The following is a 13,338-nucleotide window of genomic DNA, read 5'->3' on the forward strand; positions in this document are numbered from 1 at the left end:
AGACATTGGTTACAATGAGAGCACCAAATCAGCACCTGCCACCAGGCTGTCCGGCAGCACCATCTCCCTGGAAGAGCTGAAGGGGAAAGGCTTTCAGGAATCCACCCAAGAGCACTCGGATCCAATCTCTGTCCAAATGCCCTCAGAGATGGGGCATTAACACCTCCCAGGGCCCCCTGCTCACTGCTCATTGTAATTATACCTTTGGACACCCAGTATATGGCTAAATTTCCTCTACAACTTCAACACTCTGCAGCTCACTGCTAGACTTGTTAAAAGGTTGCAAAAAAGTTTAGAAGTTCATCACAATGTACTTTGAATTTTTAAATTCACTAAGAAGATGCAAGAGACTGCTAATGTGGAATCAGTCTGGGAAGACAACAGAATATAGTGAGAAAAACAGATTTTGATCAAGAAAATGTGCACCAGGGCCAACACTGTCTGCACAGTGGGAATAATAAAAGCTTCCCCACACAATTATGGTGAGGAGTAAATAAGACAGCATGTCTGAAACCACCCAGGACAGGGCTGGGGCGAGGAGGAGCCCTCGGGAAGTGGCAGCGAATCTGAATCTGTACTTTCATCTCCCTGCACTTCCATTTCCCTCGTATCTGAGCAGGGAAAGCCATGCATATGACCTGAAGTAAAATAAGAATGTACGTAATCACTCCCTAAGTGGTAAGAGAGCTAATGAATAATCAACAAGGGCAGCAGATGACAGACCCACTGCAAGGTTTCTTGGACATAATCCTCTAAGTCCACGTACTCCGGGAAGTTTCTCAATGCTTCTGGTTCTGTCCATGGGCCTCCACGAAGCAAGAGGTTCGCATTTACTTGTCCCACGCAGGTGGCTTGGGACAGAACACAGTCATCCAACCCTTCCTAGTGAGCAATGATGAAAAAGGGGTAACATTCCTTCTTGGGTGAAGATCACACCTACAGCTCCCTGCTACAGAACAGGTTTCTCAGCCTTGGCACTACTGACATTTTGGGGCAGAGAATTCTTTGTTGTGTGGGGGGCTGTCCTGTGTATTGTAGGATGTTTAGCAGCTTCCCAACCCCTACCCACTAGAAGCCAATAACATCTGCTTTGCCTTCCTATGGCAACAACCAAAAATGTCTGCAGACATTGCCAAATGGCCCCTGGGGTTTACAGGCACCCCACTAAATGAGCGGTACTTTAGCACTGAATTTTTCTCTGTGACCTCTCTTGGAAAAATGAATAAACGGGAAAATCCCGGCTGGGTGCGGTGGCTCATGCCTGTAATCCCAGCACTTTGAGAGGATGAGGCAGGCAGATCACTTGAGGTCAGGAGTTTGAGACCAGCCTGGCCAACATGGCAAAACCCCGTCTCTACTAAAAAATACAAAAATTAGCCAGGCGTGGTAGAGGACGCCTGTAGTCCCAGCTACTCGGGTGGCTGAGGCGGGAGAATTGCTTGAGCCTGGGAGGCGGAGATTGCAGTGAGCTGAGATTGCTCCACTGCACTCCAGCCTGGGCGACAGAGTGAGACTCTTATCTCAAAACAAACAAACAAACAAAAAAACAACAAAAACAACAAAAAGGGGGGAAATCCCAGGAATTGAGTGGCCGAACAGTTTCATATCAGAATTCACTAGCAGGATAACGTTGTTAGTAAGTGAATCATTTTACTCTGACTGCCTGGACTAGTGTTGGATGACAATTACACTCTACTTGTAGTTAGTACTACATTCGGCTACAAGAGGTTACTAAACAGATTGCAATAAAAAATAACTGTGGCACAGACCAAATCTACTGTATTACTCTTCTTCAATCTGGAATTTAGATCAATCTGGCAAACACTGTTTCCCTCTTGCTTGTCAGTCACCTTTTGTTAAAAGAGGGGGCAGGAAAAACCACTTTTCAACAAAAGTCTTTTAGATTTAAAACCTTTATTTTCCTCCACTTTTAACTAAAATTTTAAGATATTCTGCTGGTCAACATAAAACCCAAAAATAGATGAACTGCAAAATTTAAGAATTATGTATTTAAATAACAGGCTAGTGTTTACCAGCTGCATTAAATGGATGGCTGTGACAGTAGTTCTGCTACATAGAAATTATACTTTGGATAATCACTAAAGGATTAAGAATATCTGTCTACAAGGTTTATTTTATTTTACATTGCTAAGTTTAGTTTTATTTATTTATTTTTTGGAGACAGAGTCTCACTCTGTTACCTAGGCTGGAGTGCAGTGGCACGATCTCGGCTCACTGCAACCTCTGCCGCCCGGGTTCAAGTGATTCTCCTGCCTCAGCCTCCCAAGCAGCTGGGATTACAGGCGCCTGCCACTATGCCTGGCTAAATTTTTTTTTTTTTTTTTTTTTTGTATTTTTAGTAGAGACGGAGTTTTGTCATGTTGGCCACGCTGGTCTTGAACTCGTGACCTCAGGTGATCCGCCTGCCTCAGCCTCCCAAAGTGCTGGGATTATAGGCGTGAACCACTGTGCCCAGCCTAGTTTTATTTTATGTGAGTCAGGATTAATATTTAAATTCACGAGATATTAAAAATTCTGTCTTTCATAAAGAGGAAACGTAGCATCTCGACAATTCAGACTCTGACGTCAGACAGCCTGCATTCAAATCTTGACTTTGCCACCTTTTTGCTGTGCGACTTTGGCTAAATGCTTAATATTTCTACAGATCCAGTCTCCTTTTTGGCAAAATAAGTTTTCACACATCAGGGTTGCTATGAAGATAAGTAAGAGGACACGTGTAAAGCACTCAGCACTGGGCCAAGAAAAGGCTCCATAAATGTTAGGGACACAGGTGTCTGTGGCTCTGAGAGCACTTGGTTATGCGGCGGTCTCACTGCACTCCACCAGCCTTGTGAGATGGGTAAGAAAGCACTCGGAGGCTTCAGAAGCCTTTTCCCTTCTAAACTATTCAGATCATCTTAGCAATTCAAGGAACAGCTGGTCTTGAGAGATGAGACTCGCCCACATCCCCCGGAACCCGTTGGACCCAAGCAGCACACCCAAACCAACCCCAGAAAGAATCCCTGAGCTTTTGCCACAAAGCTCTCTCCAAAGATCATGGGACCTTGCATAAACTCTCACTTTTATCCAAGGTCCCTTGGACTCTTTCCTGAACAATTCAGCCCACGGTCACCACCCAGTTGAACATAATAATAGTGCAATAGAGTTTTTTCCATCCCCAAAACCATGGACCAGGATTCTGCAGTAGAAGGCAAGGCAAACCCAATTGTTCTTAATGTTACACTGACCTTCTGCCTTTGAGACCTGGAAGCCACAGCACTGGTGGACATAAATTCTACTGCCTGCTGCTCCAGATCCAAGGGGAGAGGGTAGCCCTCTGGTAGAAATCTGTCTGTTGCCTCCTGGAAGAGAGGAAACCTGGATTCCTACAGAGTTTGAAATGGCTGTTTGAGGCTGAAGGGAGGGGTTGATGAAAGTCAATAGCTGTTTCAACATATCTGGCTTGACTGGCCCTGCTGAGGCCACTAACTCTTGAGGACATCTTTGGCTGCGTCTCAAGGGGTTTGCATGTTTCAGAGCACAGGCCCTAAAGCCAAATGATGGATGTTCTGGACATCACAGAGTTCCCTGTGTTTGAGTGTGCGCCAAGGCAACGTAGGGAACTGCAGGGCAGGGAGGCAGCAGCCTGGGGTGTGGACATGATGTGCTGAGCTGTTTTAAATGCCCACAGGATGACACAGCTGGAAAAGGAGAACTGTCTTAGCCAACTGAGCTTGGCTAACGTGGCAAACACTCACCATCCTAATGGTTCTTATTTTACAAGGACACCAAAGGTCCCGCCCATGGAATGCTACGAAGTAGGTATGATGCACTGAAAGCTCAATCCCCAGGGAGGGAACATACAAATCACACAAACTCATACTGCTGGAAGCAGGTGAGGCCAGGAGAAACATCCAGAGTCAGCTTACTTTGTTCACAGGCTTCTCTGGAATCTTTACAGACACCTCAGCTGGTTTTCCCTTCTTTGATGGCGTTCTCTTGATTTTGGGTGAGTGGAATTTGTCCATCAGCTTCATGGTGAAGGAAGACAGATGAGAACGCTGAGAGTCTGAAAACAAAGAGGGTACTGACTGTTAGATGGGAGTGGGAAGAAGAGACGGTTCACTGACCTTTTGTGGAAATGAGCAATGTCCCCAAACCCATCTTTTTTCTTGGCTGTTGAGAGTTTCAAGGGAAAGGACGTATGGATCCATTACAAAACATTTCTGCTTACATGCTTCAATTTTGCAATTTTCATCAAGGAATTGTGGAAATCAAAGGCAGTCCAAATAAATATGGAAAAAGAACTTGCAAATATTCCCAAGTGTCCTTACAGAGTTTGTGTGATGATCTAACTAACATCCGAGGGAACTGGCTGAGAAGAAAGAACACCCAGTCAAATCACAGATGTGTAGGATGTGAGAACTGGAAAGGAAGGCCCTTTCGAATCAACCTCTTCATTCTTTAGGAAACTCCAACAAGTGACATGTGCAAGGCTCTGGAGTTGGCAGCGGTGACTGAATCAGAAGTAAGGTGTTCAAAATCCTCTGGGCCCTGGTGAAAGACTGAAAGACTTGCCCCAAAGATCAGGAATTAAGACTAGGACATCTGTTCTCACCACTCCTATTTGACATTGAACTGGATCAGACCTAAATGTAAGAGTTACAACTGTAAACCTCTCAGAAAAAAACAGGAGTTTTTGTGACCTTGAATTTGACGATGTTTTCTTAGATACAAAACCAAAAGCACAAGTAACAAAATTAAAAAACAGAAAATTGGACTTCATCAAAACTAACAACTTTTGCACTACAAATACTACTACTAAGAAAGTGAACAAACCCACAGGATGAAAGAAAATACAGTCATGTGTTGCTCAAGGACAGGAATAAGTTCTGAGTAATGCATCATTAGGCAACTTCGTTGTGCAAATGTCATAGAGTATACTCAAATGAACCTAGATGGGATAGCCTACTACACATCTAGGCTATATGGAATAGCCCATTGCTCTGAGGCTACACACCTGTACAGTATGGTACTGTACTGAGTACTGCAGGCAACTGTAATACAATGGTATTTGTGTATCCAACCATATCTAAATGTAGAAAAGTACGGTAAATGGTATAAAAGATTAAAAATTCCACCTGCGAAAGGCACTATCACGAATGGAGGCTGCAGGCCTAGAAGTTGCTCTGAGTAAATCAGGGAGCAAATGTGAAGGTCTAGGACACTCCTGTACACCAGGGTAAACTTTATAACCATGGCACATTTAACCTTCACTAAATTTATTTTTAAAATATTCTTTCTTCAGTAAGTTAACCTTAGCTTACTGTAACTTTTTTACTTTATAAACTTTTAATTTAAAAAAACATTTTTATTCTTTTGTTTTTTTGAGACAGGGTCTCACTCTTTTGCTAAGACTAGAGTGCAGTGGTATGATCACAGCTCACCACAGCCTGGAATTCCTGGGCTCAGACATCTTCCTGCATCAGCCTCTCGAGTGGCTAGGACTATAGGCAAGTGCTACAATGTCTGGCTCAGTTTTAAACTTTTTGTAGCGATGAGGTCTCACTATGTTGCCCAGGTGGGCAAAAATATTTTCTTTCTTTATATCCTTATTCTTTAAGCTTTTTTCTATTTAAAAAATTATTATTATTTTTTTCACTTTTAAAACTTTTCATTAAAGACAAAGACAGACACACATTAATCAGCCTAGGTCTACCGGGGCAGGATCATCAGTATCACCATCTTCCACCTCCCCATCTTGTCCCACTGGAAGGTCTTCAGAGTTATAAAATGCAAGAAGCTGTCATCTCCTATGATAACAATGCCTTCTTTTATAACACCTCCTGAAGGATCTGCCTGAGGCTGTTTTACAGTTAACTTTTTTGTTTTTAGTAAGCAGAAGCATACTCTCAAATAATGATAAAAAGTAGAGTAAATCCATAAACCAGTAACATAGTCATTTATTATCAAGTACTACGTACTGTACATAACCATATGTGTTATATATTTACACCAGCATCACCACAAACAGGTGAGTAATGCACTGCGCTGGATGTAATGATGGCTACATCAGGCGAGGCGACAGGAATTTTTCAGCTTTATGATTATCTTATGGGACCATAAGATTATAATGTGGTCTGTCACTGCATAAATGTCGTTATGCAGAGCATGACTCTATTTGAAAATCATATGCAGCCATCCCTTAGCATCCTCAGGGGCTTGGTTCCAGGATCCTCTTCGGGGATCAAAATCCACGATGCTCAAGTCCCTTATATAAAACAGTGGAATATTTGTGTATGACACACATCCTCCACATGCTTCAAATCATCTATAGGTTACTTACGATACCAAATACAATGTAAATGTTATGTAAATAGTTATACTTTATTTTAACATTTGCATTATTACACTGTTATTTTTATTGTTTTTCCCTGTATATTTCTGACCATGACTGAATCAGAGGCTGCAGAACCCACGGATATGGAGGGTCAGCTATACCTGATAAGGGACTTGTATACAGAAAACATTACAAAATTCTTACAGCTCTAGAATAAAAGGCATATAACCCAATGTAAAATGGGCAAAGAGTTTGAGCAGACATTCTCCAAAGAAGATACACAAATTGGCAATAAGCACATGGAAAGACGGTCAACATAATTAGCCATTAAGGAAATGTAATGCTTCATGTACACTAGGTCTAATAAAAAAGACAGTACCAAGTGTTGGTGAGGACTGGAGAAACTGAACGCCCTACACATTGCTGGTAGGAATGTAACATGGTTTCTCTGCTTTGGAAAATGTCGGGCAGTTTCTCACAAGATCACAGAGTTGACATGTGACCCAGAAATTCCACTCCTGGGCAGATTTGTGAGAGAAATGAAAGCCTAAATCCATGTGACTTGTACAGGTAAGTCAAAGGAAAGTTCACAGCAACATTACTCATAATAGCCAAAGGTGGGAAAAACTCAAATGTCCATATTTGTGAATGACTAAATAAAATGTATTATATCCATACAATGGAATATTATTTGGCAATAAAAATAAATTAAGTACGGATCAGCTACAACACAGTTGAACCTTGAAAACATTATCTAAGCTAAAGCAGCCAGCCACAGAAGACCATATATTGTATGATTCCATTCATTTGAAATGTCCAGAATAGGCAAATCCATAGAGACAGAAAGTAGATTGGTGGTTGCCTAAGACTGGACGGGGCAGAGATGGAGAGGGGCTGCTATAATCAGTATGGAGTTTTTTCTCCTGGTATACAAAAGTATTCTAAAATTAGAATATGGTGATGGTTGTATAGCCCAGTGAATTACTAGAAAAAAAAAAGAACTGTACCCTTTTTGTATGAATTGTATGATATGTGAATTATATATCAATAAAGCTATTTTTTTAAGAAAACCCACTGGCAGTCTTCCTTCATCTCAGCATTATTACAACCAGTTCCAGTGTCTGAAAACATCTTATTAATCGATTTATTTAAACCTGTCTCCTCACAAGAATGCAAGTATGGCTGGGCGCAGTGGTTCATGCCTGTAATTCCAGCACTTTGGGAGGCTGGGGCGGGAGGATCACTTGAGCCCAGGAGTTGGAGCCTAGGCAACAGAGTGAGACTTTGTCTCTACCTACAAAATATTAGCTGGGCATGGTGGTGCAGACCTGTAGTCCCAGCTACTCAGGAGGCTGAGGTGGGAGGACTGCTTGAGCCCAGGAGTTAGAGGCTACAGTGAGCACTGCGCTCCAGCCTGGGCAACAGAGCAAGACCCTGTCTCAAAAAAATAAAGGCTTGGGGGACAAGTTCCCTGAGGACTGTACCTGTCTTGTTCATGCCTGTTTTCCCAGCGCTGACATGGCAGTTGGCCCACAGAAGATAATCAGTAAACATATATTCAACAAATGAAGAAACCAACCAACAACAAAAATATCCCAGGAAGAAGACTGCTTCTTTTAGTAACAGCAGAAATACTTGAAATTGGCTGAAAATTAAGCAACAAAACACTGTTCCTACGCAATGGAAAAATAAATACCTGTAGTTTTAAAAATAAAAAGCACTCCCTCTGTCAAGTTTTTCCAGCAATTTAGTACAACAAAACAAACCAGAAAACCAAGCAAAACAACCCTCCAAATAAACAGCACGGCACCTTGCACTACATGGCTCTCTCTCTGTCTACTATTGCTGCATGTGACTTAACAAGGCCAAAGTTCAATTCCCTTGCTAAAGACCTTCCAGGTGGCCAGGCAGGATCAGATAAACTACCTACCCTTTGCAAATTACCTAGGCACCCACTGCGCTCTGGACCAAAGAGAAAAGCCAGGGCCTGACCCGCATTCACATGTGGTCAAACCAAACAGCTTCACAGCTGTGTGATGGCCAGAGCTGCAGAAAGCCCTTCTTAGTCCCCAGATGGGGACACAAGTCAACAGGAAGCTGCTGCACCTGGCTAGCTCACCTGGAACAGCTCAACAGGGTCAGGAGGCTCTCAACACCAGCCCTCATATGTCAGCAGTCATCCCTCGCATTCAAATCAACTGGGATGGTGTGACTTCTCCCGCTCCCCTCTGTCCTGCCTCTTCTCTCTCCTCACCCAAGCAGGGTGGATCCCATTTACAGTTTATACTTCCTTCTTTATACTTCAACATGGATGTGAACAGTCTAATCCTTCATGTGATGCTTAAGAGGGTGTGCACTGTTAGCCAGGCCTGGTGGTACATGCCTATAGTCCCAGCTACTCGGGAGGCTGAGGCAAGAGAATGGCATGAATCCGGGAGGCGGAGCTTGCAGTGCAAGATTGAGCCACTGCACTCCAGCCTGGGTGCCTGCCACCACGCCCGGCTAATTTTTTTGTATTTTTAGTAGAGACGGGGTGTCACCGTGTTAGCCAGGATGGTCTCGATCTCCTGACCTCATGATCCACCTGCCTTGGCCTCCCAAAGTGCTGGGATTACAGGTGTGAGCCACCGCGCCCGGCCAAAAAATTTTCTAAAAGGGGGGTGTGCACTGGAGTCAGAATGCTTGCATTCAAATACTTAGATATCATCTCTCTAAATCTTTCCCTTATTTTGTCTGGAAAATGAGTGAGATAACATTATATTTCTTGAGATGGCTGATGTGATGTAGATTAAATGAGATATTTACTGTGGATAATGCAATAAGGTATTTCACAAAATGCCTGGCACACGGCACCCGCTCAACACAAGGAGCTTGGATGCATAGCAAGGTCGATCGATTCCAAATTCTTATCTCCCAGCTGCTTCCAGATCTTCATCCAGTTATTCTGCAACACTGAACATTTAACTCACTATCCTAAGTAAATGAGGACCTTATAAATGCCCACTCTTCTCTTCCTTTGGCACTGAACCAGAAGTCTCAATCTGGCCTTTAGCCTATTAGTCTATTGCCCTCTTTGGTTTAACCTGCCTCCCTGCATACGGATCCTATTGCTGTCCCTACTCCATGTCTTCTGATGGCGGCCCCACAGTGTCCCTAAAAGACACAGCCTCTTCCCTCACCAGGCAGGTTCCCAAGTCAGATGGGCTGTCAGAGCAGTTTCCTAAGCCATGTGACTTGTACCCTGTTAAGTAGGACTGAAGCAGGGAAAGCAGACACAAATGGGGAAGTCTGGGCAGGATGCGTGGGTTGTCTGGTGCTCAAAGATCTTCAGGCTAGGTGAGCCAACTTCCGCTTTCTCCACTGTCTACTGCCCTGAGTTGCTGTTCAGGCAGGCATGGGGCTGAGGAGCTGGCAAGATTCACAACTGCGCCGTCATGACCACGGCGGAACTGGGGTAGACAAGTGAGGTGTAGAGGTTGATCACCAAAAAACCCTCTCAGGTTCATGCAAGGGCAGGGACCAACTAAGGGCACTTCTGCCTATGAGCTGTTGATGGAACTCAAGAGGTTTATTATTGCACTCACAATTCTTGTCTGCCTTGGGCAAGGCTGGGAAAACATGTCAGCACCTAAAGACAGTGCAATGCCTACCAATAAATCTCCCTCCTCAGGGTATCCGCCTCAGAACAGCCAGCTCTAGCACAAGAAGCCATAAATCAGGGAGAGAGAAGAGATTCTTTCAAATGACAACCAACCTTCTCAACGCTGGAAATCGAGGACAGCACTAACTAGGACAGTATGTTTGTCACATCCTTCTTGAAACCTTGGGTTAGCAGCACAGGCTTCAGGTGATTCTCAAGGTCATTCACACTATGACTTCGAGTGCTGAGGAGGTACTATAATGCTTTGCGATAGCAGGGTGGGGAGGAAACGACAGGTGCCCTCGCATGAACACTGCTGTTAGGGCAATCTCGCCAATGGCTCCAGACAGGCAGACAGACAGACAGACAGATGCACTCTCCCTGCCCCTTTCTCATGCACGTCAATCATCTGGGATGGAGGGCGACATGAAGGGAGTGTTCCCACATGACTGCTGCGTCGCAGGCAGTGCCACCAACCGCTCTCTTGCTATTCCCCTGCTTTTCACACTTAGGAAGTTACACTGTAGAATTTGTATGTGCGTCTTTTTAGTAATTTTCTAGAACTGAAGTTAAAACAGAAAATTTAAAAATTTCATACAAATATATATATATATATACAAGTTATAGAGAATGAATCAAATCCAGGCACCCACCATCTGGCCTAGCAAACAGAACCTTCTGCAGCGATGGAGGCGGCCGGTACCTGAACTGTCTAACACGACAGGCACTAGTGGCTACTGAGGCCTGATTGTGGCTGCTGTGGCTGAGGCACTGAACTGTGAGTTAACTGTGTAAACAGCCCCTGGGGCTGGTGACTGGCACACTGGATGGTGCAGCTCGAGAAGCGGATGGATTCCACTGGTGCCGCCATGTGCTCCTCTGCAGCCACACCTCTTCCCTACAGGCAGCCCGACTCTGACTTTCAGACTTATCATCCCTTACTTTTCAGGATAGTTTATATCGACATATACAGTTTAACTTATAAGTTTGTGAACGTTACCTAAGTGATGGCATATTGTAAAGATTCTCACACTCTTGTTTTTTACTCAATAGCAAGCCTGACACTCAGGCATGCTGGGGTGTATCAGTGATTTCGTTTTCAATGCTGAGAAATTCCGTAGATTCCATAATCCCAGCTTTATTTATCTGCTCTCCTGTCAGTGGACACTGGGTCGCTTCCAACATTTTTGCTTTAATAAACAATGCTGCTCATACATGTCTCCTGGAACACATGCCAACAGTCCTCTAAGAGCAGAACGGCTGGATTGTAGGGTATATGCCATATTGATTCTTACAGATATTGCAAAACAATTCTCCCAAGTGGCTATGCCACTTTACACTCCCACTAGCAAGGTTAGGAGAGTCCTAGTTGCTCCATATTCCTCCCAGCACCTGGGGTTGCCAGACATGCACACTTTCCCACATGGCCATGTCTAAGAAAGGACACAAAAGTCCTCCTTCACGTGGAAATGCCATATGCTGGTGTATTTTATTGTGATCTATCCAATCTGTGAGAGCAACTTCAAGTTCACCTGAACTTAAGAGCAGAAAGCCTCAGACTCTTGCTCCATGTTACATTTACCCCAAGGTCAGAGACTCCCAATGACTAATCTGCTAGTCATTCCTTCCAGAGGAAGGGTGGCTTATATGAGCTTACAAACAATTTCTGTATAAATTGACTGTGATGTTACCAACAGCAGCCACTTTCTTGGGCAACCATCGCAGGCTACAGATCTGGCTGTCGGATGAATGTCCTTCTCTACCGAGAGAGAAAGAGGATGGGCCGGAGGAGAGGATGTAGCCTGCTCACAGAATCATGTCTCAACAGAAAACCAAGCAGAGCAAAAAGACATCAAAGCCAACCCAATTTCTTCAAGTCGTCTGCCAGATGCCAATATTTCATTCTTAAATTTTTAACTTGCCCCTCGGCCAGGCTTAACAATGGTCTCTGCCTGTTGCTGACAAATGTGGCTATCAACTGGCCTTCTTTCTGTGTCACTTGTAGCAGCAGCTGGGTTCCCAACTTAGCAGTGGTTTCTGTCTCAACTTAATCTCTCACCAGGGATGGCGGGGAGTCTCTAAACATCAACCACACGGGATCACAAAGTCAAGGGCAAGGTGGACAACTTTGAGGCAGCCAATCTTGAGAAACGCTGTGGCTAATTCCTCATTCCCTGTCTTCTACTGGACTCAGAAGTTGAGCACTGGGAAGGATTTAGAGATCACTTACTTAATAAACATTCCCCATTTTCCAAATGCATAAAAAGGACAAATGGAGTGGAGGCGTGATTGAGGACATTAGGAAAAGCTTTTTTAAAGATGAGGATTTCCGATTTTTTAAAAGTCTTTTCACTTGTCTAGGATTTTGTGGACTGCAAGGTAAAGATGGAGACAGAGGGCTGTGGGCACAGGAGGCAGCAGAGCTGAAGTCTGTGGCTTTTTTTTTTTTAATTAATTTATTTATTTTATCTTGAGACCAGGTTACGAGACTGGCTAATTTTTGTATTTTTGGTAGAGACAGGGTTTCGCCATGTTGCCTAGGTTGGTCTCGAACTCCTGGGCTCAAGGGATCCTCCCATCTCAGCCTCCCAAAGTGCTGGGACTACAGGCGTGAGCCATCACGCCAGGCCTGTGTGTCTTTGTTTTAACTTGAGCTCGGCCACTAACCTGGGCAAACTTTTTACCCGAGCCTCCAGTTCCTCACCTAGAGGAAAGCCATAGCCACAGACCTAGCTCCTCCTCAGGTAATTGTGGAGATAAAATGTGACCCGTGTGTAAAGCATGTAGCCAAGGACCTGATATATAGCAAATACTTAATACATGGCAGCTATTATTGTCATGTGATAACCTCGTCAGGTCTCTGCCAACACTTAAAAAGGCAAAAGCTAAAAATAACCCCAGTCTAGTCAAGCCGAAAGCAACCTGGAGTTATATTTTTCTTTTTTTTTTGATATGGAGTCTCGCTCTGTCACCCAGGCTGGAGTGCAGTGGCGTGATCTTGGCTCACTGCAAGCTCCGCCTCCCGGGTTCACGCCATTCTCCTGCCTCAGCCTCCTGAGTAGCTGGAACTACAGGCGCCCGCCACCACGCCCGGCTAATTTTTTGTATTTTCAGTAGAGATGGGTTTTCACCGTGTTAGCCAGGATGGTCTCGATCTCCTGACTCCGTGATCCGCCCGCCTTGGCCTCGCAAAGTGCTGGGATTACAGGCATGAGGCACTGCACCCGGCCTGGAGTTATATTTTTCTAACAACTTTAACATCGAAAGATCCTCTGTCTTACTTAATATATAACTATTCCTGTTAAAACAGAGGGAAAACAATATTTGAAGTTTTGCAATTCCAAAGACTCTTTTGTTA

At 44.1% G+C, this 13,338-nt stretch overlaps 1 protein-coding gene across 5 annotated transcripts in view; it reads right to left on the reverse strand.

Moving 5' to 3' along the window:
- The window catches only part of RAPGEF1 (Rap guanine nucleotide exchange factor 1), a 162,577-nt gene that overhangs the window by 69,353 nt on the left and 79,886 nt on the right, over nucleotides 1-13,338 (reverse strand). For 3 of the 5 annotated variants that reach the window (XM_055351390.2, XM_019033774.4, XM_031014614.3), the window contains exons 2-3: nucleotides 3,930-4,069; nucleotides 3,249-3,362 (exon numbers count right to left, since the gene is read on the reverse strand). In XM_055351390.2, the coding sequence (XP_055207365.1) occupies nucleotides 3,249-3,362; nucleotides 3,930-4,069 (254 nt within the window). The remainder of the gene's footprint in view (nucleotides 1-3,248; nucleotides 3,363-3,929; nucleotides 4,070-13,338) is intronic. The other 2 variants (XM_019033771.4, XM_055351392.2) reach the window with 1 other exon arrangement.

Source organism: Gorilla gorilla, chromosome 13 (genome assembly GCF_029281585.2).
Source record: "Gorilla gorilla gorilla isolate KB3781 chromosome 13, NHGRI_mGorGor1-v2.1_pri, whole genome shotgun sequence".
Lineage (NCBI taxonomy): Eukaryota > Metazoa > Chordata > Mammalia > Primates > Hominidae > Gorilla > Gorilla gorilla.